We start from the raw sequence: 27,862 nt of genomic DNA on the forward strand, positions 1-27,862 counted from the left end.
AGCTGCTTCCCAGCCAGATCCAACCGAAATGACTCTGGGGCTGTTCCTCCCCGGGCGCAGGGCCCGGCGTCCCCCCGCGGAAGGTCAGGAGGTTCCTCACAGCCCATTTCTCCAGGCCGCCGTGGTTCCTCTGGATGGCAGCACAGCCCTCTGGTGCGTCAGCCGCTCCTCCCCATCCTCCGTCATCAGCAAAGCTGCTGAGGGTGCACCTGCCCCACGCCCAGGTCACCAGCGAAGGCGTTGGACAATATTGGCCCCAGCGCCGACCCTGGGGTGGGCCACTAGCGGCTGGCCCACTTTGTGCCACCAACCCCAGCAGTCCGGGCAGTTTTCCTTCCACCTCGCTGCCCGCCTGCCTAACCAGCGCCTCGTCACTTCGTGTATGGGGCTGTTATGGTCAGCAGCGTCAAAACCTTGCTAAAGCGGAGGGGAACAACAGCCACTGCCCTCCTCTTCCACCCAGCCAGCCACCTCGCTGTGCGGGCTGTCAGGTCGGCTAAGCTCGGTGTCCCCGTTGGAAGTCCACGCTGGCCACTCCTCATCAGGTTTGTCTTCGCCTGGAAGAGTTTCCAGGAGGAAATGGGATCGGGAGCCCCGGGTCCTGGCTCCCCACGGCATCGCCCAGAGGATCTCGCCTGTTTCCCCAGCAGACGCCCACCTGGGACGAAGGGGAGACCACGGGGGGACAGGGATGGGGTCAGGGTGCGGGGTCATCCCCTGCCACCACGGGGCGAGGCCAGGAGGGGTGAGGGGACCCCAGCACCCAGCTCCCCTCACCCCCAAGCCCGCCCGGGGCTGCGGCACAGCTCCACGCGCCCGGTGCTGCACGTGGCCGGGGACGCGGGGCCGGCAGGGACACGAGCCGGACTCTGGCCCCATGACGGGGGGTCAGCGGGGCGGGGGCACCCAGGCCACTTCCCCCGGCGGGTGCCACCCGTGGCCCACGTCAGAGGTGGCCCCACGAGGCGACCGCTCAGCCCCGAGCCGCTGACCCCGTGCCCCGGCCACGCACAAGCCAAGTGCCGGACACGGGCGGGCTCCGTGCCAGCCCCCCGGGCGGACACCCCGGCTTCCTGCGCCGCGCTGACCCGCTGCCCCCGGCCGGCTCTGCCCGCTGGGCCGCGGTTCCTGCCGGGCAAGGGTCGCCCGGACAAGGGAAGGGCCGGGCAGCCGTGGGGCAGCGGGCACGGCCTCGAGGGGGGCACCGAGCAACGGGGCTGCGCGCACGCACGTGTCCTCGTGCACGAGGGAGCAGGAGGTGTGCAACAGCGGCGTGCAAGGACGTGCACACACACACAGAGCCCCCCGGGGGGGGGGGGGGGGGGGCGCAGAGCCCAGCACCCCACGGCAAAGCACCGGGTGGGGGCGGTTTGGGTTTGGGTCCGGCCCCGGGCACCCCGGGGGGCTCCTGGGGGCGGCCACAGCCATCACCGGGGGGGGGACACGGCGGACACCGCGCCGAGCCGGCGGTCCCGGGGCGGCCGGGGGCTGGTGCCCGGCAGGACCCGTGCACGGGAGCCTCACGGCGGTGCCGGGCGCAGCTGGGGCAAGCCCGGGGCTGTGCCCGGTGCCGTGCCCGGTGCCGCGCCCGCTACGGGCCGGATCGCGCCGGGGCCCCGGATCGGGCCCGGTACCGGGTCGGGGCCGCGCCGTACCGGGCCCGGGCGGCGCCCACGTGGTGCCGGCGCGCGCTTCCCACGCAGGGGCGCGCCAAACCCGCGGGCGGGCCCGGGCCGTTGAGCGGCCGCCGTCCAATAGCGGCTCGGCCCCGCCCTCCCGGCGACCAGCGGGCGAATGGGAGCGCCGGGAGGCGCCGGGCGTCACGGGGGGGGGCGGGGGGCGCGGCGGTCACGTGGCAGGCGGCGGCTATAAAAGGCGGGCGGGCGGCGGCGCTGGGGGAGGCGGCGGAGCGGGGCCGAGGCGAGCGCGTCTGGATCCCGCGTGCGGTGCCCGCGTCCTGGTGCCCCCCCGGGCCCCATCTCGACCCCTTCGGCGCTGTCGGTGAGCGGGGAGGGGGAGGCGGCGGCTGGCGGGCGGGCGGGTGGGGCCGGAGGGGGCCGGAGGCTTTGGGAGGATCTTGGGGGGTTTCGGGGTGATTTCGGGGGGGGGGTTCGGGGTTTTTCGGGGCGGGAGCGGCCGTTGGGGCCGCGCGGTGCCGCCCGCTCAGCGCCCGCTGTCCGCAGGATGAAGAGCCCGGCCGCCCGCCCGCCCTCGCCATGGAGCCCAGCCCGGCCCTGACCGCCCGCAGCCGCCCCGGCCGCCCCGCAGCCGCCGCAGGCGCCCTATAGCAGCAGCCCCGCGTCCCGCCCGCAGCCTATTTAATTTTGTACCGTTATTTATTGTAGCACCTCCGTACCTCACGCTCTGTTTACATCCCCCCCCCCCCCACTCCCCGTTCCCGAGCCCACCCGGCCGTCCCCAAACCGCTCGCAGCAGCCATGGATTCGGTCCCCACCAGCGTCGCGGCGCTGGCGGAGAGCGGCGCGGTCCCGGCTCCGCTGACGGGCTTCCTCTGGATGCTGGTGCTGGGCTTCGTCATCGCCTTCGTCCTGGCCTTCTCCGTGGGCGCCAACGATGTGGCCAACTCCTTCGGGACCGCGGTTGGCTCAGGCGTGGTGACGCTCCGGCAGGCGTGCGTCTTGGCCAGCATCTTCGAGACGGTGGGCTCCGTCCTCCTGGGGGCCAAGGTCAGCGAGACCATCCGCAAGGGGCTGATCGACGTGGAGATGTACAACTCCACGCAGGAGCTGCTCATGGCCGGCTCCATCAGCGCCATGTTCGGTGAGTGCCCCTGCGCGCCGTGCCGCGCTGCCCCGCGCCGATGGTTCCATTCCCCTTACCAGCCTTGTTCTCGCCCTTCAGGATCGGCCGTGTGGCAGCTTGTGGCTTCGTTCTTGAAGCTTCCCATTTCGGGTACCCATTGTATTGTTGGAGCAACGATTGGCTTCTCCTTGGTGGCCAAAGGGCAGGAAGGTGTCAAGTGGTCTGAGCTGCTAAAAATCGGTAAGTGCGGCGAGGCGATGGCTCCAGACACAGCGCGACCACCTCCGTGTGCGGCACCAGCACGCGCTGCCACCCTGCGTGCCCAGGGCTTCCCCTCCCAGCAGTGCGGTTCTGATCACACCTCTTCTCTCCTAGTGTTGTCCTGGTTCATCTCGCCCCTCCTGTCTGGCATCATGTCTGCTATCCTGTTCTTCCTTGTCCGTAGGTTCATCCTTCGTAAGGTAAGGATGGTCCAGCTGTGTGTTGTGACAGCCCGGGGACTGCTGGGGGCTCCCAGCGTGCCTGTTAGCATGTCTGGGTGGCTTATGTGCATCAGAAGTCATGCAGGTGCATGGGTTTGGATGTGTGCTGGTGGTGAGCCTTGAGTGGGCACCCGTCCAGGAGGAGCTGAAGGGACCTAGGGGAAGATGAGAGCTGCACTTGTTCTGTGAAGTGGAGCCCAGGAGATAAGGAGGCTTCGCTTACCTCCTCCAAAACATCTGGGCTGGCAGTGTCCCCTGCCTGGCTGGAGCAGAACCAGCTGCAGCTTCCAAGTAGCAAAGCAGCCTGGAATTGATAAGATCAGAGCTTCTTGTCAGGATTTTCCTTGGCTCGTGGTGCGAGGGTGAGCCATGCTGCAGATGAAGGCAACGACTGACAAGAGATGGCTTTATTTTGAAGCTGGGAGGGACAGAATTGTCCCTGGTGCTGTGGAAACTGCGCTTTCCCCCCGGGAGAGGCTGGCTGGGCAGCCCACACCTTCAGGTGGTTCTGTATCACCGCGAAGCAGAGCAGTTTCTGCCGGTTTCATTCTTCTGAAGCCGGGCAGGGTTCTTGTGCCTCTCTAGGTGCTGCTGTACGCCGAGAGGCACGACTTGTGGCCGTGCCAACTTGCACTTCCTTCAGCTTGTGTGATCTCCTCTGGCATTAGCCTACAGAGGAACTGCTGCTTCCCGTACGTAGGAGCAGTGTTTCCATCCCAAGCCACCTGCGAGCAGCAGGTCTAAAGCTGCTTCGGGGGGCGCAGGGGCTGTGCTTGGGGCAGCGCACCCTGAGGACGGCACCCAGGGAGCCCTGGTGTCCTCTTCCTGGTCACCCTGTGTGCAGTGCCTGGCCGGGGAGCCAAAGTCCAAGCTTGGGGGTGAAAGCTGAAGCTCCTCAGGCAAATTGTTCCAGGTTCTTCTCTGCCTTAAAACTGTGCCAGGTGGCAGCAGCCTCCTGGTGGGGCCATGAGGCTCCAGGGGCTCTCTGGCGGGGCTTGAGGACAAACTTCCCCTGTCTGAAGGGTGTGGAGGTCCAGGAAAAGGGAATTGGCACCCAAAATGTTGGAAATGGGGGTGGCAGCTTTAATTGTCACCTTTCGGAGGTGACAAACCTCTGTGAAGCACGCGACACTGCCAGTGAGGGACATCCAGCCAGCTGTCCAGGGGAGCCAACTCCAGCATTGTTGTGTAATCAGTTTGTTCTGCGCATTTGAGTTTAATGACTTAAATGAGTTTAGGGCTGGGATCTAACTACTTCTGCTTCAAGAGATGTTAAGATCGTATCGCTGCTGTTTTCTGCCTGGCAACCCTTTAAAACAATCCGGCGTCACTGCTGTCGGAGTAACCTTGCGTAACCGGCCTTTGAGAGCCGTGCTTGCCCCTCGTGCTGCCCGTTGTCCAGCGGCTCTGGCACGGAACCGGCTGCTTGCGGCCCCTCGCCGCGGTCGGCAGCGCTCCGTGCGCTTGCATCAGCACGGGACCCGGATTGCCGGGCAGCGGCGGAGATTAAGTGCTCCTGCTGCTGGGGCGAGGGCCTCTCTGCGCAGGTATGAGGCTGAATAAGCTGCTCGTGGGTGGTGGACTTCCTTGTGCAGCCCGAGTCAGCTGGAGAGAGGCAAAACCTTTGTCTGGCAGATGGCTTTGTCTGAAAGCGCCCGGTCAGGTGAAAAATCCCGGGAGGTTGGAGCCGGAGGAAGGGCTGCAAGAGCCTGCGTGTGTGTGCAGGGGGTGTCGGGGCCCCAAGGTGCCCCCCGGTCGGCGCAAGCGGAGCACAGCGGGGAGGCTTCCTGCAGCTCCTGGTTCTGGCTGGGGGCACATTGCAGGGTCGAAGGCGAGGGGAGCCTCACGATGGGGCTGGGGGTGGCCACTCCTGTGCTGCACAGCCCCAGTGGTGCTGAGCTCTGGGTTCCTGCAGCTCCCGACCTTGTCTTGCAGGCGGACCCCGTCCCCAACGGCTTGCGAGCTCTGCCTGTCTTCTATGCCTGTACCGTGGGGATCAACCTCTTCTCCATCATGTATACCGGCGCGCCCTGTAAGTACACGTCTGAATACTTGAACCTGAATTTTGGAATTCTTTACAAAGCCTCCATTAAATGCACGATTTACCCCTTTTTGCTTTTCAGGGCTGAATTCTCCTAGAAGGCGGCTGGCCTGTGCCGGTTACAGAAGGCGGCAGGCTAGCGTGCGCTGAGTTCTGTACTAGATAGTTCCCAGCCAGAGGCCTGCCCAAACTAAACCCCCCACAGACCTTTCTCCTTAGACTCCCCGGCACTGGCAGATAACGCGACTTCCCCTTCCTTCTCTAACCTGTGCTAAACTCAGGTACCAGCTGCTGCCGGGAGGCTCCTTGGGCTCCCCGCTCTCCGGTAGTGAGGCTAGGAGCAGGGCCGGAGGCCGGGCGTGGAGCCCGCGGCCTCTCTGTTCACCTGGGCCCTAAGAATAAACTAATTATCCCCGAGACTTCCTGGCGAGAAGAGCTGGCGCACTGCAGCTGGCACCTGTACTGAGAAGAGGAGTTCGTGCTGCAGTTTGAAAGCCCTTTGGGAACACCAAATTGAAATGTTTGTCTGGCTGTTGTGTAGGGGGACAGAGCCGGGCAGGACGGGAAAGGCACGGCCCCGTCGCCCGCCCGCTTGGCACGGGCGTAATGAGCGGTGTACCCGCAGAGCCGAAAGGCAGGCTGGTGGGGAAAAATACCAAATCATAACTTCCATCAGTCAGAGTAACCCGGTGTGAGCTGTTTTCAGTCTGAGTGGGTTTCCTGTTGTGGAACAGTGGAAGAGGTCATTGGAGGCTGGAGGCTGACAGGAGGCAGAGCTTTTTGAGGCTTTTGAGGGTTTTCTCTGTAAACAGTGCCTGGAAGGCTCGCGAGGGCCATCAGCTCCCTCCCCTTGGTGTGCCCGGTGCGGTATCCAGCCCGGCAGGCACGGGTGAGGAAGAGGAGGAGGTTGGGAGCCCCAGGGCTGAGAGGCCCCGAGGCTTGCCGAGCAGCAGCGCTGCTCCGGGTCGGTTCACAGCTCGGCCTCCCCAGGTGGATTCGTGTTTAGCCCGAGTGCCTGGTTGGAGGAGGGGGCAAAGCCTCGTGCTGCTCCCTGCGGGGTTTGTAGCCCTTGGCAAGCCAGGTCGTTGGAGGCTGCCCTGGGCTCGCAGGTTAACGGAGCGCATTACGGTGGTGTGGGCGCTGCCGGTGCGTGGGGAGCAGAGGGCTGCTGGCTGCAGCAGGAGGCGCAGGAGCTGAGCCATCACGAGTGCTCCGTCTCCTGACGGGTTGCAGCAGACTGTGAGGCGTAAGCGCCTGCTAAAAGTCACGCTGCGTGTGGGAGTGCTTGGAACTGGGTCACTGAACACCTTAGGTGCCTCTTGGAAGGTTTCAGGCACTCGCGTGGCAGAGAAATCACCTTGGGAGAGGTGCTGGGGGCAGCCCGGCTCTCCGGTGGGAGCAGCCGAGGTCCTGCCTTTGCTCTCCGCCCGGCTTCCCAGCCCGGCGTGCCAGGGGAGGCAGCGCTGCCTGCTGCGGCAGCCTGGCTGCGTTTTTCTGTGACATTGCAGCAAGGCAGGACACGGGGCTGTGCGTGGCGGCAGCCGAGCCGGCTGCGAGTATTCCTGTTGGTGCTCAGGCAGAATGCACACCGGGCGCTAATCGGGTTTGGCTGCGGGAGGGAGGAGGGAGAGTGTCTGAGCATGTGAAAGAGATTAGCTTTTGGTGGGGGAGATTGTACCCTGGTGGGGCTCCACGTGTGCTAAGCTCTTGGTTTCCCTGTGGTCAGCAGTGGATTTCCCATTAAATTGGAAGCTCGCTGGCCGGCCAGCCCGGGCGTTGCAGGTGGAGGAGCTCCGCATGCCCAAGTGCAAAGTCGTACATGGAGGGGGCTGTGGCCCTGGGGTTTTCAAGATCCGTTGTTTTATTTCCTAGTGCTGGGCTTTGACAAACTTCCTCTCTGGGGTATCCTCCTAATTTCGGCGGGGAGTGCTGTTGTCTGTGCTCTCGTCGTCTGGTTCTTTGTATGTCCGAGAATGAAGAAGAAAATCGAACGTAAGTACCCGCTTCTTTGTGATCCTCTGGGGAAGGGCGCGCTTACTAACAAACTTCCTTTCGCAGCGGGGAGACCTCATTAGCCCCGGGGCTGTTATTAGCAGGGATCCTTAGCTGCAGTTATCACTTAAGCTGCTCTGCCAGCCCTGAGTCACCGGGTGCATCTCACCAACCCATGGGCTGGGCCCTGCATGCTCCTCACCACCAGCAGCAGCACCTGGGGGCTGCCGAGACCCCAAAAAACCCTCAGAGCAGTGTTTTGCTGTCTGGCAGCTGCTGGGCAGGGGCAGGGCAATCCCGAGCTGTGCTTGGTGCTGCAGCTTGGGGCAGGAGGCAGTGAGGCTGTCAGCTGGCGTAACCTTTAATCCCGGGCATACCTGGTGATCAATCTTTGGCCCGGCAGCTGCAGATAGCAAGTCAGAGCTGCGTAATCTTATGAAATCCTTTCCCCGTGGCAGAAATGTCTGTTGAAAGGCATCCAGAACAGCAGTCCCGGCACCTTTCTAACAGCGCAGGCAGCTCTGAGCTGTGCGGGGTCTCGCATACGAGCTCTGCGTGCAGTCAGCTTCCTCGTTTGATGTAGGTGAGGGGATAGCGAGTGTCCTTGTCAGGCTGGCGTGGCTGGGGTGTGACTAACAGCTTTATGGCTGCCCTTGAAATGCTTCCAGCTGCTGGAGCTTCGCGCAGCTCCTCCCTGCCTTCAGCTGCTGTGTGCGGGGCTGGGGGCTGGTGGGGGCTTGGTGCCAGGGTGGGCGGCAGTGGTGGTGGAGGTGTCTGGATGTGCCAAGCTCCTTTTTCCAGCCGCTGTTAGCAAAGTTCCCAGCTGGGACAGCCTCAGCTTCCTGGGCTTGGTGAGGCACTGGCTTGGCTCCCCTCGGAGCAGGAAACCAAGCTGCCCGGGGAAGCTGGAGGCTGCTCCTGGCGAGCTGGGCTGTTTGGGTTCGCAGCCCAGCGGCAGGAGCTGGAGCTGGGCCCCTGGCAGTGGGGAGAGGATGGAGAAGTTCAGGGGGGCCCCGGGAGAGAAGCTGGGCCCTGTCTGGGTGCTCCCCTCAGCTTCAGGAGCTGCACTGCCCGGGGGTGCTGGCAGCAGGGGAGGGGGCACAGCCGGGCACAGACTGAGACAAACATGGCTTGTTTGTTGGAAGAGGAATCTCTGCCCTCGGAATAACCAGCAACAGCCCCGTAATGGTGCTCACCACACCCGGTGTGGGTGTGCGGGGGCTAAAAATAGGAGATGAGCTGGCTTGTGACAGTCTGGCTGCTGAGCGTTGGGCAAGGTGTGACTGGTGAGCATTGGGGTGGGAGGGGGCAGCTACCAAAGTTCAGTGCTGGGGAGGTAGAAGCCAATTTGTCTGCCATAAATCTGAGTTGTGAGGGGTGCAGGCTTGCCCTGCAGGCAGCAGGGCAGGTGTGGCTCTGGCAGAGGGCAGGGGCCTTATGGCATCTGCTTCTCTTGGCAGGAGAGATTAAATCAAGTCCTTCTGAAAGCCCCTTGATGGAGAAGAACAGCAGTCTGAAGGAAGACCACGAGGAGCCCAAGGTGCCTCTGGGCGATGGTCCGGGCAATGCCAAGAGCCCCATAGCCGAGGCGGTGTCGCCTGCGCCGCACCGGGTGGCTGTGGAGGAGAGGACGGTGTCCTTCAACCTGGGGGACTTGGAGGAGGCCCCAGAGCGTGAGAGGCTCCCGAGCGTCGACCTGAAGGAGACCAACGTTGACAGTGGTGAGCACTGGAGGGTGGCGGGGGGGGGGTGCTGGAGTCTGTGGGTCCCTGGGCGCTTATTTCCACCCCTTTTCCCTCAGCAGGAGCTGTGCAGCTGCCTAATGGCAACCTCGTTCAGTTCAACCAGGCCGTGAGCCACCACATGAGCTCCAGCGGGCAGTACCAGTACCACACCGTGCACAAGGACTCCGGCCTCTACAAGGAGCTGCTGCATAAACTGCACCTTGCCAAAATGGGGGACTGCATGGGGGACTCGGGGGACAAGCCCCTGCGCCGCAACAACAGTTACACGTCCTACACCATGGCCATCTGCGGCATGCCCCTGGACTCTTTCCGGGCCAGGGAGGGGGAGCCCAAGGGTGAGGAGATGGAGAAGCTGACCTGGCCCGCAGCAGACACCAAGAAGAGGGTGCGCATGGACAGCTACACCAGCTACTGCAACGCAGTGGCGGACACACACCCTGCTGCTGATGTGGATTTGAACGCTGCCCAGGTGGAGATGGGCATCAGCGACAGGAAGGGCAGCAGCAGCTCCCTGGAGGAATGGCATGACCAGGACAAGCCCGAGGTGTCCCTCCTCTTCCAGTTCCTGCAGATCCTCACCGCCTGCTTTGGCTCTTTTGCTCATGGTGGCAATGATGTCAGGTCAGTGGAGCTGGCCGGCCAGCTCACTCCTTCTGCTGGCTCTGTGGGGCGGGTGCTGCCCTGCTCAGCTGGTGTGCTAGCTAAGGGTTGCCTTCCTCTTGCAGCAATGCCATCGGCCCTCTGGTTGCGCTCTACCTCGTCTATCAGACGGGCGACGTGGCTACGAAAGTGGCAACTCCCATCTGGCTGCTGCTGTACGGCGGCGTGGGGATTTGCATCGGTTTGTGGGTGTGGGGACGGAGAGTCATCCAGACGATGGGCAAGGACCTGACTCCTATCACACCGTCAAGGTAAGGCAGGGGTGGAACCGTGACCTGCTCCCAGAGCCCTGCATGAGGCAAGAAGGGCTCTTCTCACATCCCTCTAGTGCTTTACCTGGGACAGGCGTGGTCCCGTAATGCCTCCCTGCCTGCTGACCCCTGCTACAGGGGCTGTGCTCCAGCCTGCTGCCCTGGAGGCGTCGGTCCCAGGCAAGGAGCTGGTCCTGCTGTGCAGTATCTGCCTGGGCACTGTGGGGGGAGCAGCCCCCAGCTATGGCTGGGGCCAAATCGTCCTCATGGTCCGGGGGGCACAGGGGTCCTGGTGCCAGCCCTGTGCTGCATTCCCACACCTTTTGTGTCCACAGTGGCTTCAGCATCGAGCTGGCGTCTGCCCTGACTGTGGTGATCGCCTCCAATGTGGGCCTCCCCATCAGCACCACCCACTGCAAGGTAAGGACGAGCCCGGCCTCCTCTGGATCCTGTTGCTAATGGGGGACGGGCTGCTGCTGAGCCCCCAAAACAGAGCTGTGAGCCTCTGGGGTGAGGGAGCTGGTGGTGGTGAGGGGCTTGTGCCAGATCCCCCTGCTGGGGAAGCGACATGGGGATGGGACTGGGGGCTCTGGGTGTGGACAGGGGGCTGTGGGCTTAGTGTGTGGGGCAGCCCCATGTCGAGGGTTGTGCTGAGACGGGGCCGGCTCCTCGGCAGGTGGGCTCGGTGGTCTCCGTGGGTTGGCTGCGCTCCAGGAAGGCGGTGGACTGGCACCTCTTCCGCAACATCTTCATGGCCTGGTTCGTCACTGTGCCTATCTCGGGCCTCATCAGCGCTGCCATCATGGCCGTCTTCAAGTACGCCATCCTGGGAGTGTGAGGCGTCTGCTGCTGCCCGCGGCCCCGGGCCCCTCGCCGCTCGCGCTGTGCCTGCTTTCTGCTGCCGACTGCGAGGGAGCCGGGCGTGCTTCCCCGGCGCCTCCCGGCGTGCTGTAGGCCTGTCCTCGTCCACAGGGCTCCCCTCCGTTCTGCCTAGTGTTGTCACTGAAGTATCTTTGTGTTTTTTAATGGTTTTGGCGCTAAGTTTTTAGAAGGGGCGTGCAGCTGTGAACCTGTGCCTGCCCTAGGCGTGGCTGTCCCACTGCTCTGTAGCTTTAGATTAGCAGTGAGATGGGAGGCCACTTTATTTTTTTATTTCTCATGACTTAATTCAGATCCCGTTGCAGTGATTCCTCCTCAGAAGGAGGACCGGTTGATGCTGCTGGTCCTCGCCCCGGGCTGGGGGCTGCAGGCTGCGCTGTGCTCAGCTTTGCCTCCATCTGCAGTGGTGACGCTGCCCTGTGTCCCCCTGTGGCTGGGGGGCAGCCCTGGGGCCCCCCCAAACCGCAGCCCTCGCTCACTGCTGCTACCTCGGACTCAATAAAGAATTCCTTCGTATGCCAGTGCTGCGCCTCTCTTTTTTTTTGGGGGGGGGGGGGGCGGTCTTTGGGGCTGGGGGTGCTTTCCCCCCCCCCCATTTCACAGGGCTGTCCCCCCACACCCTGGGTGTGAGCAGGGCCTGTGGCCCTTGATAAGGGCCCTATGTGGCCCCTGCTGTCACGGGACGTGGCGGGGGCTTATCGCAGCCCCGCACCTGGGGCTGACCCCAAATCGTCACTGGTTTCAGTGGGGCTCATGGCCAAGCCTGGCACCAGCCCCCGGGGGGTTGATGCGGGGCCTGGGGGTGTGCGGTGCTCCCTGCTCCCAGCCCCGGGGTTCCAGGCCCACGGTGCTTGGGGCCTGGGGGGTTTTGGGGGGCGCTTCCCCAGGGGTCTCCCCCTATGGGGCGGGGGGGGGAGAGGCCGGGGGCGGTGCGGGGCCGGGCCTTGACCCCCGGTTAATGATTGCCCGGGGGCACCGGGCTGCCCGCAGCCGCCTGGCGCCGTCGGGGCCGCGGCCGTGGGAGGGCGCCGCTGCCTCGGGGCCGGGGGGGAACCGGGGGCCGGGCCGGGGCCGCGGGGCAGGGGCGGGGCGCGGGGCCCCGTTAAAACGGCGGAGGCCGGAGGCGGCCGGAGGCGGCGGTGATGGGCAGCGAGGGCGAGCGGGGCCCGGGGCAGGGCGACCCCCGGGCGCTGCGGAGGGACTGCCAGCACCGGTGGGGCTGGGGGGGGGTACCGGGGGTGTGGGGGGGCTGGAGGGGCTGGGGGAGGATTTGGGGGGGCAAAGCTGGGGGTAGGGGCCGGGGGGGCAGCGGGGGTGGGGGGCCCCATGCACTCGTGGTGAGGCCGTGCAAGGGGCCAGCCAAACGGGGGGGCTCCATGCCCTGCGCCCCCAGCCCCCTGCGGCTCCCTTTCCAGCTGAAAAGCCCTTTTTTCCTACTGAAAACCCCCTTTTTTTTTTCTGATGAAAAGCCCCTTTTCTGCTCTGATAACTCTCCGTGGGGCCCCTTGGCTGGGGAAGGGACCGGGCACCTGCTGCGGGGGTCTGTGCCCCCCCGCTGCGCTCCAAACCCCCCCAGCGCTGAGCCCCGGTCGCCCCCAGGATCTTCGTGAACCGCAGCCTGGCGCTGGAGAAGATCAAGTGCTTCGGCTTCGACATGGACTACACCTTGGCCAGTGCGTGGGGCAAAGAGGGGGGGGCAGAGACAGATTTTGGGGTGTTGCCCCCCCCTCAACCCGCACCCACGCCGCCCCCCTGCCCGCTGCAGTGTACAAGTCCCCCGACTACGAGGAGCTGGCCTTCCAGCTGCTGCTGGAGCACCTCGTCTCCATCGGGTACCCCCACGAGATCCTCGCCTACAAGTACGACCCCACCTTCCCCACCCGGTGAGTGCCGGCGGGCTTCGGGGACAGGACCGGGGGGGACGCGCGTGTGGCAGGGGCGCCGGGACCCCCCCAGTCCTACGCTGCGCTCACGGGGCTCCGTGCCGCAGGGGGCTGGTGTTCGACGCCCTGTACGGGAACCTGCTGAAGGTGGACTCGCACGGGAACCTGCTGGTCTGCGCCCACGGCTTCCGCTTCCTCAAGGGGTGAGTTCTGGGTTCGGGGGGGTCGCAGGGGTCCCTCGGTGTCCAGGCAGTGAGGTTTCGGGTTGCGGTTGGAGGGGCAGGATGCGGCCGGGTGCCCCCCCCCCACAGCGCTCAGCGGCTCCGTGCCCCCTCCCCAGGGTAGAAATCCTCCACTACTACCCCAACAAGTTCATCCAGCGGGACGACATGAAGCGCTTCCACATCCTCAACACCCTCTTCAACCTCACGGGTGAGTGACCCCCCCCACACACACACCCCGAGCCCTCCCCGTGGCGCTGCCCCCACTCACGGCCCCTTTCCCTGGCAGAGACCTACCTCTACGCCTGCCTCGTGGACTTCTTCACCAACTGCTCCAGATACATCAAGTAAGAGGGAAATGGGGGGGTGGGGGCAGGACGTGGCACCCCCCAGTGGCAGTCTGGGTGAGGAGGGAGTCTCAGGGGGTCTCCCGTCACCTTCACACTCCATTTTTCCCCCCAATTGCAGCTGCGACACCGGCTACAAGCACGGGAACCTCTTCATGTCCTTCCGCAGCATGTTCCAGGACGTGCGCGAGGCCATGGACCAAGTCCACCTCTCGGTGGGTGCCGCAGGCAGGGTTCGGGGACCCCATGCGTGGGGGAACCCCACGGCCACGGCTTCACCCCCAGAAAGTTTTTGGGAACAGGGGGGAACGAATGTCTGTATCCTGGCACCGTGCTGAGCCCCTACCACCCATCCCCTCTGCAGGGCTGCCTGAAGGAGAAGACGCTGGAGAACCTGGAGAAATACGTGGTGAAAGACGTGAGTGTCTGTGAGCCCCCCCACCCCAAAGCCAGGCCCCCCTGTGCCCCCCCTCCCGGCCCCCAATGCCCTGACTCTGCCCTCGCCAGCCCCGCGTGCCCCTGCTGCTGAGCCGCATGAAGGAAGTGGGGAAGGTCTTCCTGGCCACCAACAGCGACTACAACTACACCGATGTGAGTAGCAGCACCCTCACGTCTGGGGGGGGGCACAGAGCACAGCCCCCCCCCCCCCCCCAACATGCTGCCCTCCTGAGGGATGGTGGCGGTGACCCCGGCTGTCGTTGCAGGCCATCATGTCCTACCTGTTTGACTTCAGTGACGGGGACAAGGTGAGGCCGTGCTGGGGGTGCTTTTGGCAGCCCCCCCGCCATCCATAACACCCTCTCGTCACCCCTACCCCCACCCCATACCCTGCTCCCCGGCAGGCCGAGACCCCGCAGCGCCCCTGGCGCTCCTACTTCGACCTCATCGTGGTGGACACCCGCAAGCCGCTCTTCTTCGCCGAGGGCACCGTCCTGCGCCAAGTCAACACGGTGGGGACCCGGCCGCCGAGTGCCACCCTCCTGCCGCCGAACCCCTCGCACCGCGTGGGCACAGCCCGGTGGTTTCGGCGCAGGCAACGGCTCCACCACGGGGCCCCCTTTGCCCACAGGACACGGGGAAGCTGCGCATCGGGACGTACACCGGCCCCCTCCAGCACTGCACCGTCTACTCCGGCGGTGAGTGCCCGGCCGGGCTGTGCGGTGGCGCGGGGACACGGCAGCGCCGTGTCCTGACGTGTGGCCGGCGCAGGCTCCTCGGACGTGGTGTGCGACCTGCTGGGCGTGAAGGGCAAAGACATCCTGTACATGGGGGACCACATCTTCGGGGACATCCTCAAGTCCAAGAAGCGGCAGGGCTGGCGCACCTTCCTGGTGGTGCCCGAGCTGGCCCGCGAGCTGCAGGTGTGGACGGAGAAGAGCGGTGAGCAGGGCTTGGCTGGGGCAGCACAGCTACGGAGGGGGCCTGGGACCTCCAACCCCCCTCGGTGACAAAAGCAGACCCGGGGACAGCCGAGCAGGGCAGGATGTGTCCCAGCACCCTGTGGTGGCCGTGCCGGGGCCGGTGCCTGTGCTGAGCTGGACCCTTCGCTATTGCAGAGCTGTTTGAGGAGCTGCGCAGCCTGGACCTCTTCCTGGCAGAGCTGTACCAGTGAGTGGGCACGGGGGGCTGTGGATGGGGCACCACGGTGTGCAGAGACCTGGAGGAGAGATGTGGAGGACCCTCGGGTGAGCTGTGAGACCCCCGCTCAGGGCTTCGCTCCCACCGCAGGCACTTGGACAGTGGCAGCAGCGAGCGCCCGGACATCAGCTCCATCAAGCGTCGGATCCAGGTGACGCCCAGGACCCCCATCCCCAGTTGTGCCCCCGGATCCAGCACCCCAGCGCGGGGCACCGGGTGCCCTGACCGTCCCGCTGTGCCCGCAGAAAGTCACGCACGAGATGGACATGTGCTACGGGAAGATGGGCAGCCTCTTCCGCTGCGGCTCGCGCCAGACCCTCTTCGCCAACCAGCTGATGCGCTACGCGGACCTCTACGCCGCCTCCTTCGTCAACTTCCTCTACTATCCCTTCAGCTATCTCTTCCGGGCGCCCTCCGTCCTGGTACGCAGGTCCTGCCCCCACGCCGTGCCTCAGTTTCCCTCCCTGCCTTGAGGGGGCTCTGGCGGACCCCAGCCCGTCGGGTGCTGGGCGCCAGCACCTCTCGCCACCCCTCTCCCCGCTGCAGATGGCCCACGAGTCGACGGTGGAGCACGGCCCCGTGGACGCCGGGGAGGTGGGCAAGCCCTGGTGCTGCAGCTGGCCCTGCACCGGCACCCTGATGATGGTTGGGTCCTGTGCCCACTGAGCCCCCCCCCCCCCCCTCTGTCTCAGGTCACAGGGGTCCCCCGGGACTCCAGCGGGGAGGAAGAGGAGGAGGAGGAAGAGGATGGCGAGGCCTGAGCCCGCAGCAGCACCGCTGGCTGCCGATCCGGTGGGTGCCAGCCCCCCGAGGGCATTCAGTGAGCCTGGAGGACCAAAGCTGCCTGCAGGACAATCGGTGGCCCCATCCTGTCCCCGCACAGCGGTGCCCTTCTCCTCTCTTCTGTTTTCACCCTTTATTTATAAAAGGTTCTTTAACTCCTGGCTAAGCTTTATTGGTATCGTAGAGTGGAAGAGACATAAAATCAGTTATGAGGAAAACTTTTGCCCCAGAGCTTGGGAGATGGGAGCAAAGCACGACTCCCAAATCCTAATCCAGCAGCTGGGACTGTGTGCAGGCCCCTGGGCAGGGGGCGGCAGCCCCGAGCCAGCCCCCTCGCTGCCAGCAGGGCCACATCCTGCACCAGGACCTCCAGATACGGCACCTCAGCCATCGAGGCTTCCCAATAAAGATGCTGAGAGAAGCCAGCAGCGGCTGTGGTGAGACGGGAAGACGAAGGATGGGGCTCTGCCCTGTGCTTTATGGCGGCAGCACCGTTTCACCCCTTCACAGTAGGGAAACGGGGCCGTGCTGCCAGAAGGGTCCTGAGCGCACCAACAGGGCCCGGCTGCGCCCCCTGGCCTCCCCCAACCCCTGCCACGCATGGAGCTCAGGCCTGGCAAACCCCAAGGACCCCCAAAAGGAGGCAGACCACTGTCTGTGTATGATAGCTGCCTCCATGGGGGGGGGCCCGTGCCCAAGCTGCTGCGATCCCTCGGGCACCCCAGGACCTCCAACCTCTCCTGGGGGCCAGAGCACGGCACGAGTCTGGCACGGTTGGTGCCGCCATGTGCGGCTCCAGATGTCCAGGACAGGGTCTGTGCATGCCTCCTGGCGGGGAGACATCGGCCAGGTGGGGCACTGGAGCAAAGCCCTGGGGACACCACTTCCTGAAGCACCAGGAGGTGCTGGAGCATCACAGGGACCGAACGATGTCCTACAGCACTAACCCCAGGGCGTGCATCGGAGCAGAGCCAAGGGCAGCCCCAAGGGCATGGAGCCCAAGCCTCCCATCCCGGACCTCACGCACTACTCACTAGGCCATGCTGCATCTCTGCTGAAAGTTTTTTAGTATTTGAAAACAGTGGAAAAGGCTAATTACATGCCGCCCCTACGTATTTACATCTGAGAGGAAACAAGAGAAGTGCGTGAAGTAAGTGCATGACAGCAGGAAGCACGGGGGAGCCAGCAGCCTGCACCCCTCGGGGAGCACTTCGGGGCTACAACTTCAAAACCTCCACCTCTGCCACCTCTGGCAAAGCCTTGTTTTTCCGGAAAAAGTACTGCGTCTCCTCATCGTCATCCAGGATTTCATTGAGGGATGACACGACAGGGTCATGGTCCTTCAGCATCACCGGGTAGCAGCTCACTGCCCTCTCTATCCGCAGCGAGCGCCGCACTGGCGTCAGGAATTTCAGCTCCTGGCCTTCTGGCAGCTCCCTTCCCCTGCAGGGAGAAGAGCCGTGAGGTAAAACCCGGCAGGCAGGAGCACTGGCACGGGGAGAAGGTGCTTGCTGGCAGCAGCGGGCAGCTCCGCTCACCTGGGTACGGATGTAACCTGCAGTTTGATGGAGGAAACGGGCAGGCTGGGCAGGGAGCTCCCTGCCATGCTGGGAGTCGATTCCGTGTGCTGCCTCTCTGCCAGGCAAGGCGCTGTGGGCTCCCAGGGCGCGGGCTGCTCAGCCTTCTCCCCTGACAGGAGAGAGGAAAAGGGCAGCACAGTTATAGAGGGGGCAGAGCTGGAGCGGGCTCACAGCACTGCAGCGCTCTGGCCGCAGCCCAGGGCACCTCGCTAGAGGCGTGCTGGGCCGAGGCCTGGCCCTGGCAGAGGAATCCTGCCCCATTTCTGAGATCAGGATTCTGGACTTTCACAACGCTCCGTCACCATCAAAGTCAACAGGGACACAGGGCGCTGAGACAGGCTGCAAACCGTACTGCTTCCCTGCCCGCAGCAGCAGGGAGCCCCAGCCTGCCAGCCGGCCCCTCCATGCACGTTACCTCCTGGTGGTTGGCCTGCAGTCTTCAGAATATCAAGGACAACTTCTCTGAGCTCCTGGAGTGGCTGCAAGAAAAGCCGAACACAGGTCAAGGCAGGCATGACTCAGGAACAAAGAATAGTCCAAAGAGAACAGGAGAAAAGGTTGCTGCTGCTGCACCCTGTGCTGGAGGGAAAGGCTGACGGCTGCAGCAGTGCCCTTCCCTAAGTCAGATCTGCGAGCACGCTGCGGGGCAGACAGACCCCAGCTGGTAAATCCCACCAGACATTGCTGTTACACCGCCCAGGCATGGAGCTGCCATCGCGCTGCTTCCAGCCACAGCCCAGGGCACTCGGCCTCCCAGCCCTCCTCTGGAATACGATCCCAAAATCTGCCCCATGTCTCGATGCGACCCGCTGGCACAGGGCAGGGATTGCAGGAAGCCACCAAGGAGAAGCGCGCCCCACTCACGGTAGCACCGGCGCAGACCGCGGCTTCGTACAGCTCCATCACGTCAAAGGGGCCGCTCCGGGCGAGCAGCTTCACTTTGCAGATCCAGAACTTGGCGCATTTCTCTGCTCGGGGCTCGTGGGACAGAATTGCAGACAACTCCTCTGACTGGACACCCTGAGAAACCAGGACGAGGTGTGAAGAGCAGGCCTACCCATGAGGGCCGGAGCTGCGTGCCGGGAGCTGCCGGCGTGCCTCTGTTCCCCCAGCGCTCCCAGGCAAAAGAGGCAGGGCCTGAGCCTGGATTTTGCTTTTTACAAGTCTCTTGCATGACCGTGGACAGGTAATTTCTCTGCCTCCATTTCCCCCTCAGTAAAATGAGCACTTGCAGGGGGATGTTGAGGGAGAGGCTCGCCAGCACAGGCACTAGCAGGGCCACTAGCCCCCGGTGCTGGGCTAGCAGGTGGCATTGCCAGGGGCAATGTCCACCAGGGACACATCTCGGGGTGGCTCACACAGCCTAGGCAGCTGCCACAGAAATCCTGCTGCAGACCGGTACCGGGACAACAGGGACACACATAGGCCATGTTACCGGGTGTCACTGTTGTCCTTGTCATCGCCCTGCGTGCCTTTGGCCTATCCCCATAACTCCAGGGGTGAATGAAGCATTAGGACTTTTACTTTTCCCAAGACAAGCAAGAATCCTTGCTCTAAACCCATGCGCTGCTGGGAGCACATGGCCCTCATCTCCTGGGATGCTCCATGGGAAGAGGAGCCTGCTAAAGCTGCCCCCTTCCCATCCACACCTCCTCGATGAGCTTCAGGTACTCAGTTAGCAGGTTGTTGATTTTGTCCAAGTGGAGCTGCTCGGGCTTCTCTGCTTTCTCTTCCTCCTTGACAGTGCTCCAGAAGGGCAGCTTCTTTCTCTCTGGCTTTTTTTGGGGCAGCGTCATAGGTGGCCGTTTGTAGGACTTGCCTTTGGATGCCAACCACTGCTCCAGTTGTCTCCTGTTGAAGGACCAAGGGATCGCTGTTACCACCACTTTCTGACCCACCGGGCTATTGCCTGCCTTCCCCTTGGATCTCTCTAGCCAGATTCAGCTGCTCGGGGGGAACTCTATCCTAAAAACTCATCCGAGCCAGGCCGGGCAAGGCAAACCCACCCGAGTTTGTGTGTTTTGAAGATTTTTGAACAGGAGAGCAGCTGCATGCTCTCCTCGGGCAGCCACTACATCCACTGCCGGCTGCGTTACGTGCAGTAGGGGACTGCTGAACCGCCAGGAGGAAAGGGGAGCCCAGAGCAGCACCAAACCCCATCCTGCCCTCCTCCATCCAGCAGCTGGCCAAGGGAGCCCGGCCCTGCAGGTGGAAGCTCGCTCAGCAGCTCTGTGCTCTGCTGTCCCCTGGAGGCGAGGACGGAGCCAGCCCGAGGCGCTACTCACCTCCGATCCTCAGCCGTCTGGGTCTTGGGGACGCGCCCCGCGTGCACCCCACGTGCCTGCAGCAGCTCCGGGTTCAGCCTCTCTCTCCTGCTCTCGGCCGCTTGAGTTTTGGGGCTGTGAGGCCGGCCCACAGCGGCTCTCGCTCGGGACGCTGCCGTGTGGCCGCGCGGCGCCTTCACGTCCTTCCTCTCTGCCCCCCCTTTAACTGCGGGCCTTTGCCCCGACACCGCGGCGCCCAGCTTCACGCTGGAGCTCCTCGTGGACCCCAGGTTTGCGGTCCCCAGGGGCCTGCTGGAGGCTGGAGGCTTTGGTGGAGATCTTTTTGCTTGGGGAGCTCTACTGCAGTGCTGAAGACTTCCCCCCAGAAGCGTGCCAAGTGGCTTTCCTACGGGTTGCCCTGCTGTACTCATTTTTTCATGTTTTACTACTGGTTTTTTGTGTAGCAAATTAGTAGAAACAGCAAGCGACTGAGGGGGTTGCAACGGTCGGGTTTTGCCACTTGGTTTTTGAGATGCACTCTTTGAGCTTGGCAGGGACTTCCTGAATTTGTCCTGAATCAGCGTTTCCTTAGCCTGGCAGCTATTAATTCTGTCCTTTGGGCACTGGATGGTGCTTGACACAGTGCCTGAGGTTTGCCTATGAGCCAAGGCTCTCCTGTTCCCGAGACTGCTTCCATCAGACTGAAAAGCTCTGCTCTGCACAAGGTTTGTAGGTGCTTGTGCTGAGAAGTTCTCTTTGTTGCAGTCTAGCTGTTCCTGCAGGCCCTCGCTCAGTGACGAAGGTGCCCTGGGAACGGGGCGGCCACGTGCGGTCTCCTCAGTCCCTCCTGGGTTTAGGGAACCAGAGGCAGAAGCTGGGAGCCTCCCTCTGGGCTGTGTAGAAGGGTTCACACCCAGGACAAGCCCCAGGGACAGCTTTGTGCTCTTCCCCGGCTGCTCTGGATGTACCATGGCTACTCCCCGGGATGCACTTGAAGATTTCTGCGGGGCAGCGCGGCCACCCAGCCGCGTGGGTTTGGAGGCAAGCTTGCTGTCCCTCTGAGCGTCCTTCGCCACATCTGGGAGAGCATCCCTCTTCTTCCTGTTAGCCTGGAGAGACAAGGCCAAGCTCAGCCCCAAAACCAGCAGGGCCCAGAGGAGGGCTCAGACCCCAGCAGCTCGCTCCTACCCCGGCCCTGCCAGCCCAAGGGGCGGCAGCATCACGGCGGCTGCCAACACAACATCTGCCAGCACCCGGATGAAGGGCAAGTCCCTCGGACTGAGTTCCTCTGCAAAATAATTAGTTGTCTTATCGCCAGCTGTTTAGCAACGCGTTGGCTGCAGCTCGTTGGGGGTCAGGAACTCGCTGTCCTGGTTTGTGGACCCTGTTCTGCCTGGACGTGCTTCAAGCGTGAAATATAAAACCAGACTGAAAAGATTTCTCTTCTACTTACATGTTCTGGTTTAGAAACTGGTTTTAGGAGTGGATCCAGGCGATTAATCCGGTCATTTAAATAGGGCCTGCAGAAAGGCAAACAAGTTATCAGGGTATCCAGCAGCTCTTCCAGAAGAGGTTCAATACTTGAAACACTCGCGGTTGTTTCAGCAACCGGAGCTTATGAGAAGCCTTTCGAAATCAAAAAGCTGCCAAGGAAGCCCCACGTCACATTTCTTTTTCTCCCGTGCGGCAGCGGAAAAGCGGCACAATAGGCTGACACCCGGGGCTGTCACACAGCTCACGACCGCCGCCGCCGAGAAAAGCCATCAAAGCGCTTCCTGCAGCCGAGGGGCTGGGCAGGCAGGATGCGATGGGCTCGGACAGCTCATGCCCCTTGCCCAGCTGGGACCCCATTTCCCCGCCCCACAGCGGCGCCTCGGAGCGCGCCAGCACCCGCTGCGAGCCCCTCAGCAGCCCACCCGCTGGCAGCAAACAGGAGCACGGTCCCCAGCGCCCCGTGGTCCTCAACGGGAGCCCGCTGACAGCAAGGAACAGCGGGGTTCTCCCAGCCTCTGCTCCCACAGCTGGCTCGGGAACTGTAGTGGGTTTACGTGGGAGGGTTTCGGTAGCCCGGGGCCCTAGGGGTGGCTTCTGTGAGAAGGATCTAGAAGCTGCCCCATGTTAGGTAAGGGCCCCGCTGCTGACCAGAGCCGAGCCAGTAAGTGATGTTTGCGCCTCTGTGAGAGCATATTTAAGACAGGGAAAAAAAAAAAACCACTGTGCCACACAGCAGCTGGGAGAGTGAGAGGAGTGAAGAACAGCCTTGCAGGCACCAAGGTCAGTGAAGAAGGAGGGGGAGAGGTGCTCCAGGCGCTGGAGCAGAAGTCCCCTGCAACCTGTGGTGAGGACCAAGGAAGCAGGCTGTCCCCCTGCAGCCCATGGTGTACCATGGCAGAGCAGATTTCCACGCTGCAGCCCATGGAGGAGCCCACAGCGGAGCAGGTGGATCTGCCCTGAAGGAGGCTGCAGCCTGTGGAAGACCCCCGCCGGAGCAGATTCCAGGCTGGAGCTGCAGCCCGTGGAGAGGAGCCCACACAGGAGCAGGGGACCTGGCAGGAGCTGCTGCCTGTGGGGGATCCAGGTTGGAGCCATGTCCTCCTGAGGGATGGACCCCGTGGTACGGACCCTTATCTGGAGCAGCTCTTGAAGAGCTGCTGCCTGTGGGCAGCCCCCGCAGGATCAGTTCGGCAAGGACTGCATCCCGTGGAAGGGACCCCACGGCACAGGGGACGAGAGTGACCGAGAAGGAGCGGTGGAGAAGAAGCGCTATAGACTGACCATAACCCCCGTTCCCCCACGCCACTCGGGAGAGGAGGTGGAAGAGGGTGGACGAGGTGGGGAAGGTGCTTTTGGTTTCTTTCCTTTGTTTCTCACTTCTCTAGCTTGTTAGTAATAAGCAATAAATCTTACTATCTCCCTATGCTGAGTCTGTTTTGCCTGTCACGGTAATTACTGTGCAATCTGCTCATCCTAACCTCAACCCTTGAGCCCTTTTCATCGTATTTTCTCCCCGTTCCTCTTTGAGGAGGGGGAGTGAGAGAGTGGTTGTGGTGGAGCTCGGCCGCCCACCCGAGTAAAACCACCACAGTCCTTTTTGGCACCCAACGTGGGGCTCGAGGAATTTGAGATAAGGATGATAGTCGAGAGAAGTAATGGGCAAAACATGGACTGGATGATTATTATGAATGTAAAAGTCGTGAAGAATTTCAGAAAGCAGTAACTGTGAAGGAATATGTTTGATGTTACTGTGGTGAAGGGACGAGGGGTGGTGTGTTGTGGTGGAGCTTGGCTGCCCACCCGAGCAAAACCACCACAGGAACTCAGCCCAGCTGTCAGGCGAGGCTGGCACCCGTGCAGACACCTCACTGCAACAGAAGAGCCTGGAGAGTTAAGGTACTGTCCTCTGCTCTGCACCAATTGCGTACTGTGCCATTAAGAAAGACCCTGAATTTGGTTTATATTCTATTTGTGGTGTTTTTCAGAGCCTGGCATCAGGGATTGGTTCACTCTTTCTGGTCCCTGGCCCTGCTTCCCTTTGTCTTCTCCCCATGGAGGAATTTTATGGCTCCCTTTGCACCACAACAGCACGAGGAATACCGCAGCAGAGCCTCAACTGCTCAGCACTTCCAATTAAAAGCTCTGCGGAGCGAGGCCTTGCTGCCTGCAAGGGGCTGCTTGTGGCAGCGCAGCAGCACAGCCCGGCTTCTGCGGCACCGAGCCCAGCAGCAAAGGGGCCGCCCGGCCAGGCGGCTCGCTTAAGAGGTCTGGGGGTCACACCTAGCTTCACTATTTGTGTGCTTTTAAGTGCACCAAAAAAAGCCCCTTCCTAACCCTGGCCTGTCCCAGAAGGCTGCCAAAAGCAGCGCTTGAACTCAGACGACCCTTTTTCAAGACCCTGCAGTGCCTTTGCTGCAAGAAGCCGTGCTCAAAACCCGAGATAAGAAGGTTTGGTGGAGGCTCAGAAGATGCCCAGAGGAGACGTTTCCAGCAGGGAATATCAGTGCTGAGACCACGCCTGTGCTCATGCTGCCAGGGAGAGCACAGCAGGGGCGCTGAGGGGCCGGAGCTGTCCCAGGCCACCCTGGCCGGGGGACGAGGCCGTTCCCATGAGGGTGCTGCTGCAGCGAGAAGGCAGAGGCCGGCCGGGAGGCTGCACACCGCGACTTACTTTGTGTTCGGCTGTTTCAGCTTTCCTGTGGCTGCCAGGTACTCCTGGAGCTGCCTCCTGCGCTCGTCTGCAAAGAGATGGTAGGAAATGATCAGGAGATGGTTAGGGCCCGAGGGAACGGCTTGAAGCTGTGATGCAGGAGGTTCACGCTGGATGTCAGGAGAAGGCTCTGCACCCAGGGGGTGGTTGGGCGCTGGAGCAGGCACCCCAGGGCAGGGGTCACAGCGCTGAGGCCTGCTGGAGTTCAACAAGTGTTTGGGCACTGCTCTCAGACACGTGATCTGATTTTTTGGGGGATCCTTTGGGAACCAAGGAGCAGGACTCGACGATCCCTGTGGGTCCCCTCCAACTTGGATACTCTGTGACTCCGTGAAGACACAGCACGCACAGCCCCCAGTACTCGGAGCGCTGTCGAGAACACATTTTTTGCCCCGTGCTCCCCGCAGGGCCGTTCCCAGCAGCTTCCCACAGCGCGGGACCCCAGCCCGCCAGCAGACACCAGAGCTCCGCGGCCCTCACGGGGCTGCTCCAAACCCGGCTGGGCTGCAGGAGAGGGCAGGCGCCGCCGGCCTGGTTTTGCTGTGACGAGTAACGGCGCTCTGCAGGCCTTCCTTACAGCGAGGGCCGGGCACAACCTTCCCTACTGCCCCTCTTTTTCAGGCTCAGCTGCTGGTTCTGCTTTGCAGCAGCTTCTTCGGAGGAGTTTAAGGGTTTCTCTAGGTTTGCCGGGGAGCCCTCGCCCCCTCTGCCAGACCCCGGTGGCCCCCCCAGCCCACACCTTCCATCGCTGCTTGGTGCATGCATCCCCTAAGCATCCCCTGAGCCCCCCTACGAGGCCAAGCCCTCAGCTAACACAGCAAGTTAGGAAAATCATGGGGTACCTTGGAAGGCCACCCCCAACACCCCGCTTTTGGGGAAGGGCTGCAGGGTGGGGGCACCAGGGCCCCCCAAGGAAGCCGCCCCCAGCCCCACACCCTGGGGTCTCTCCCAGCACGGCCCCACCTGGCAGCCCCCGTGCATCCCCCCCCCACGGCTCTGAGGACACCCCAAAACCCCCCCATCCCCTAATACCGCCCCACAACATCCCGCAGAGCCCTGGGGGTGGCACAGCCCCCGGTACCCCAAGCCCCCAGACCTGCGGGGACCCCCTGAGCCCCAGGACCCCCAGCACAGCCCAGCTGCAGTGCCCTAGGGGGGGACCCTGCCCCACGGGGGGGGGGACCCTGCCCCACGGGGGGGGGGACCCTGCCCCACGGGGGGGGGGACCCTGCCCCACGCCCAGCAGCCGCCCCGGGACCCGAAGGTGCCCGAAGATCCCCGAGGGTCCCCGAAGATGCCCCAGAGATGCCCGAAGGCGCCCGAACGCCTCCGAGGACACCCGAAGGCTCCCGAAGATGCCCCCGCAGGTGCCCGAGGACCTCCGAAGGTGCCCGAAGGCCCCCGAGGATACCCGAGGGCTCCCGAAGGTGCCCCAGAGATGCCCGAACGCCTCCGGAGATGCCCGAGGACCCCCGAGGACCCCCGAAGGCCCCCGGCCCTCACCCTGCTCAGCCGCCGCCTGCGCCATGTCCGGACCCCGTCCCGCATCACCCGGCCGCCGCCCCTAACCGCCGCCCGCCCCGCGCTCATTGGCCGCCGCCTCCTTCGAACCACCTAATGAAGAGCGCGGCAGGGGGCGGGCCTCGGGGGGCAGAGGGCGGCGATTGGCCGAGGCGGGAGGCGGGGGGCGGTGACGGGAGGAGGGTGGGGGCCGAGGGGGCGGGGCCGGAAGGGGGTGGGTGGGAGCGGGGACCAATGGCCGTTGTTTGCATTAATTAGCATATATTAGGGGAGGGCGGGGCCGGGGGGCGGGGCGAGGGGGAGGGGCGGGGGCTGGGCGCGGGGCTGGGGCCGGGGTCGGGGCCTGGGGCCAGGATCTGGGGCCTGGGGCCTGGGGCCCGGGTCTGGGGTCTGGGATCTGGGGCCGGGGCCTGGGGCTGGGGCTGGGGCTGGGGCCAGGATCTGGGATCCAGGGCTGGGGCCTGGAGCCAGGATCTGGGGTCTGGGATCTGGGGCCGGGGCCTGGGGCCAGGATCTGGGGTCTGGGATCTGGGGCCGGGGCCTGGAGCCAGGATCTGGGATCTGGGATCTGGGATCTGGGGCCGGGGCCTGGGGCTGGGGCCAGGATCTGGGATCTGGGATCCGGGGCTGGGGCCTGGAGCCAGGATCTGGGGTCTGAGGCCCGGGGCTTGAGGTCTGGGTCTGGGGTCAGGGACCTGGAGCCTGGGCCTGGGCCTGGGGCTGGGCTCAGCACGATAAATCGGTGTAAAAGCACGATAAAACGCGTAAAAGCACAATAAGTAAGTGTAAAACCTCAATAAGTGTAACACCACAATAAGTGTAATAGCACAATAAGTGTAATAGCACAATAAATAAGTGTAAAAGTACAGTAAGTGTAGCGGCACAATAAAAAAGTAAAATTACAATAAATAGAAGCTCAATAAATAAGTGAAACTGCACACAGAGAGTAAAATCACAGTAAGTGTAACAGCACCATAAATAAGTGTAAAAGCGTGATAAAAAGTGTAACAGCACAATAAATAAGTGTAAAGGTGTGATAAAAAGTGTCGTAGCACGATAAGTAAGTGTAACAGCACGGTAAGTGTAACAGCACAATAAATAACTACAAGCTCAATAAATAAGTGTAGCAGCTCAATAAATAAGCCTAACGGGAGCGCGAGGCGGGCCCACGGGGCCCAGGGCTGCTATTTCACCTGAAATAGACGGGCGGCAGGGCGGCGCTGCGGGCTGTACTCGGTACATACGGCGTGGCAACCGGCGACTGGACTGCCGGTTGGGGTCAGGGCGGGCGGCTCAGCGCCCGCTCAGCTTGTAGGTGGCGATGTTGACCTGGTCGGGCTGGTTGGTGACGCCCACGGGCTGCTTGGGCTGCAGCGAGGTGCAGACGAACCAGCCGGGGAAGGCGGCCGACTCGAAGCGCGTGGTGCCCTCGGCCGGGCTGTCCAGGCGGTAGAAGATGAAGCGGGTCAGCTCGGCGCTGTCGATGTCCCTCATGACGTCGGCTTCCTGCGGCGGGGACAAGCCGGGGGTCAGCGGGAGGCGGCGGCGGCGCCGTCCCCGCGGGGCCGGGCTGGGGACGTTGGGGACACTCACCTCCAGCTGCAGCACGGGCTCGGTGCCGCTCATCACGCAGGACATGTAGAGCTTGTAGCCTTTGATGCCCAGCGCCACCGGCATCTGCATGGCCCCGGCGCTGCCCTGCCGGGTGCGGGGCCGGTACAGCGCGATGTTGAGCCTCACTGCGGAGAGAAGGGACGGGTCAGCGGGCGCTCCCCGGGGACAAGGGACAGGGACGGGGACAGGGACGTGGTCCCCTCACCTTTGCGGCTGGCAGAGGGCCCCTGCAGGTGCAGGGCCACCAGCTGGGTGGGCGACTCCAGCACGAAGCACTTGTGGTTGATGTCGAAGATGTCGAAGGACTGGGAGCGGGTGTAGCGGTACACGGGCGCCCCGGCGTAGCTGCTTTCGAGCCGCTGGAAGGTGACGGGTTCTGCGGGGGGCAGACGGTCAGGGGGTGTCGGCAGCGCCCCACAGCCCCCCTGCAGCCACCCCCTCCTCCAAGCACCGCATCCCTACCGAAAATCTCGTCCAGGAAGCCGCCCAGGTCGCTGTCGGCAAAGTCCTTGTGCGACGGCCCCCGCAGCATCTTGGTCGCAGCCACCACCAGGGTGGCGGCCTGGCGGAACCTCCTGGCGGCGTGTCCCTGCGTCACCGTCACCTGGACGTCCACCGCGGTGTGGCTCTGGCTGGGCTTTGCCTCTGAGTCCAGGCGAAGTTTCTGGGGGGAGAAGGGTGCGGGTGAGCGCCCTGCGATGCTGTGCCATGGTGCCATGGTGCCACAGTGCCACGGTGCCACGGGGCCCTCCCGGTGTTACCTTCTGTGGGCAGAGGCAGTCGGGGCCGTACAAGGTCTCCTCGCTGAGGCTGGAAGGACAAAGCAGGGCGGTGAGGTGAGACCAGGGCTGCGTCAGCACCCGGCCCCACTGCCCCCGGGCGCACCGGCACGGCCGCACTCACCTGCCACCCTCCAGCACGTCCAGGTCGGGGACGAATGCCATCTCCATGCCAAACGGGAAACCTGACGGCAAAACCTGAGGGGTGCCGGGGC

The 27,862-nt window shown here is 63.4% G+C and overlaps 4 protein-coding genes across 5 annotated transcripts; 2 read left to right on the top strand and 2 right to left on the bottom strand.

Annotated features, from left to right (window-relative positions):
- Positions 1–1,881: 1,881 nt before the first annotated feature.
- On the top strand, positions 1,882–11,334 carry SLC20A1 (solute carrier family 20 member 1). 2 transcript variants are annotated; one of them, XM_035571991.1, is made up of 11 exons: positions 1,882–2,001; positions 2,184–2,781; positions 2,863–3,003; positions 3,139–3,224; positions 5,181–5,277; positions 7,159–7,278; positions 8,739–8,999; positions 9,080–9,644; positions 9,749–9,934; positions 10,270–10,354; positions 10,611–11,334. In XM_035571991.1, exons 2-11 carry the CDS (start codon positions 2,439–2,441, stop codon positions 10,770–10,772), a joined length of 2,046 nt encoding a protein of 681 aa, XP_035427884.1. In that variant the 5' UTR covers positions 1,882–2,001; positions 2,184–2,438; the 3' UTR covers positions 10,773–11,334. The 2 variants fall into 2 exon arrangements, with proteins under 2 accessions (XP_035427884.1, XP_035427885.1); XM_035571992.1 differs by having other exon boundaries at positions 1,895–2,001; positions 9,083–9,644.
- A 589-nt stretch (positions 11,335–11,923) lies between these two features.
- LOC118261247 (cytosolic purine 5'-nucleotidase-like) lies at positions 11,924–15,846 on the top strand. The gene is made up of 18 exons (XM_035571988.2): positions 11,924–12,026; positions 12,413–12,486; positions 12,579–12,696; positions 12,804–12,899; positions 13,037–13,128; positions 13,207–13,264; positions 13,386–13,479; positions 13,629–13,682; positions 13,772–13,855; positions 13,969–14,010; positions 14,107–14,214; positions 14,334–14,400; positions 14,474–14,644; positions 14,821–14,872; positions 14,993–15,053; positions 15,148–15,324; positions 15,449–15,496; positions 15,595–15,846. The coding sequence occupies exons 1-18, from the start codon at positions 11,956–11,958 to the stop codon at positions 15,661–15,663; spliced, it is 1,536 nt and encodes a 511-aa protein (XP_035427881.2). The 5' UTR covers positions 11,924–11,955; the 3' UTR covers positions 15,664–15,846.
- Positions 15,818–25,374, bottom strand: CKAP2L (cytoskeleton associated protein 2 like). Its single transcript, XM_035571987.2, has 9 exons — positions 25,237–25,374; positions 23,695–23,761; positions 20,983–21,049; positions 19,551–20,638; positions 18,915–19,116; positions 18,130–18,285; positions 17,681–17,744; positions 17,224–17,374; positions 15,818–17,128 (listed from the first exon to the last, which is right to left on the bottom strand). The coding sequence occupies exons 1-9, from the start codon at positions 25,259–25,261 to the stop codon at positions 16,903–16,905; spliced, it is 2,046 nt and encodes a 681-aa protein (XP_035427880.1). The 5' UTR covers positions 25,262–25,374; the 3' UTR covers positions 15,818–16,902.
- Positions 25,375–26,547: 1,173 nt separating this feature from the next.
- On the bottom strand, positions 26,548–27,812 carry LOC118261248 (interleukin-1 beta-like). The gene is made up of 6 exons (XM_035571989.1): positions 27,772–27,812; positions 27,630–27,678; positions 27,331–27,532; positions 27,074–27,244; positions 26,848–26,993; positions 26,548–26,760 (listed from the first exon to the last, which is right to left on the bottom strand). The coding sequence occupies exons 1-6, from the start codon at positions 27,810–27,812 to the stop codon at positions 26,548–26,550; spliced, it is 822 nt and encodes a 273-aa protein (XP_035427882.1).
- Between the last annotated feature and the right edge of the window lie 50 nt (positions 27,813–27,862).

Source organism: Cygnus atratus, chromosome 27 (assembly GCF_013377495.2).
Source record: "Cygnus atratus isolate AKBS03 ecotype Queensland, Australia chromosome 27, CAtr_DNAZoo_HiC_assembly, whole genome shotgun sequence".
NCBI classification, from domain to species: domain Eukaryota; kingdom Metazoa; phylum Chordata; class Aves; order Anseriformes; family Anatidae; genus Cygnus; species Cygnus atratus.

Excerpts from the sequence above, each read along its gene's own strand:
- CKAP2L (XM_035571987.2), bottom strand. The coding sequence starts at position 25,261 with ATGGCGCAGGCGGCGGCTGAGCAGG. Across the intron at positions 21,050-23,694 it reads CTGAAACAGCCGAACACAAA|GCCCTATTTAAATGACCGGA; the intron begins GTAAGTCGCGGT and ends GCCTTTCTGCAG. Across the intron at positions 20,639-20,982 it reads CAGTTTCTAAACCAGAACAT|GCTAACAGGAAGAAGAGGGA; the intron begins GTAAGTAGAAGA and ends TTGTCTCTCCAG.
- LOC118261248 (XM_035571989.1), bottom strand. The coding sequence starts at position 27,812 with ATGGCATTCGTCCCCGACCTGGACGTGCTGGAGGGTGGCAG. Across the intron at positions 27,679-27,771 it reads GACGTGCTGGAGGGTGGCAG|CCTCAGCGAGGAGACCTTGT; the intron begins GTGAGTGCGGCC and ends TTGTCCTTCCAG. Across the intron at positions 26,994-27,073 it reads GCCCTCTGCCAGCCGCAAAG|TGAGGCTCAACATCGCGCTG; the intron begins GTGAGGGGACCA and ends TTCTCTCCGCAG.
- SLC20A1 (XM_035571991.1), top strand. The coding sequence starts at position 2,439 with ATGGATTCGGTCCCCACCAGCGTCGCGGCGCTGGCGGAGAGCGGCGCG. Across the intron at positions 2,782-2,862 it reads CTCCATCAGCGCCATGTTCG|GATCGGCCGTGTGGCAGCTT; the intron begins GTGAGTGCCCCT and ends CTCGCCCTTCAG. Across the intron at positions 9,935-10,269 it reads ACTCCTATCACACCGTCAAG|TGGCTTCAGCATCGAGCTGG; the intron begins GTAAGGCAGGGG and ends TTGTGTCCACAG.
- LOC118261247 (XM_035571988.2), top strand. The coding sequence starts at position 11,956 with ATGGGCAGCGAGGGCGAGCGGGGCCCGGGGCAGGGCGACCCCCGGGCG. Across the intron at positions 12,697-12,803 it reads GACCCCACCTTCCCCACCCG|GGGGCTGGTGTTCGACGCCC; the intron begins GTGAGTGCCGGC and ends TCCGTGCCGCAG. Across the intron at positions 13,856-13,968 it reads GCGACTACAACTACACCGAT|GCCATCATGTCCTACCTGTT; the intron begins GTGAGTAGCAGC and ends CTGTCGTTGCAG.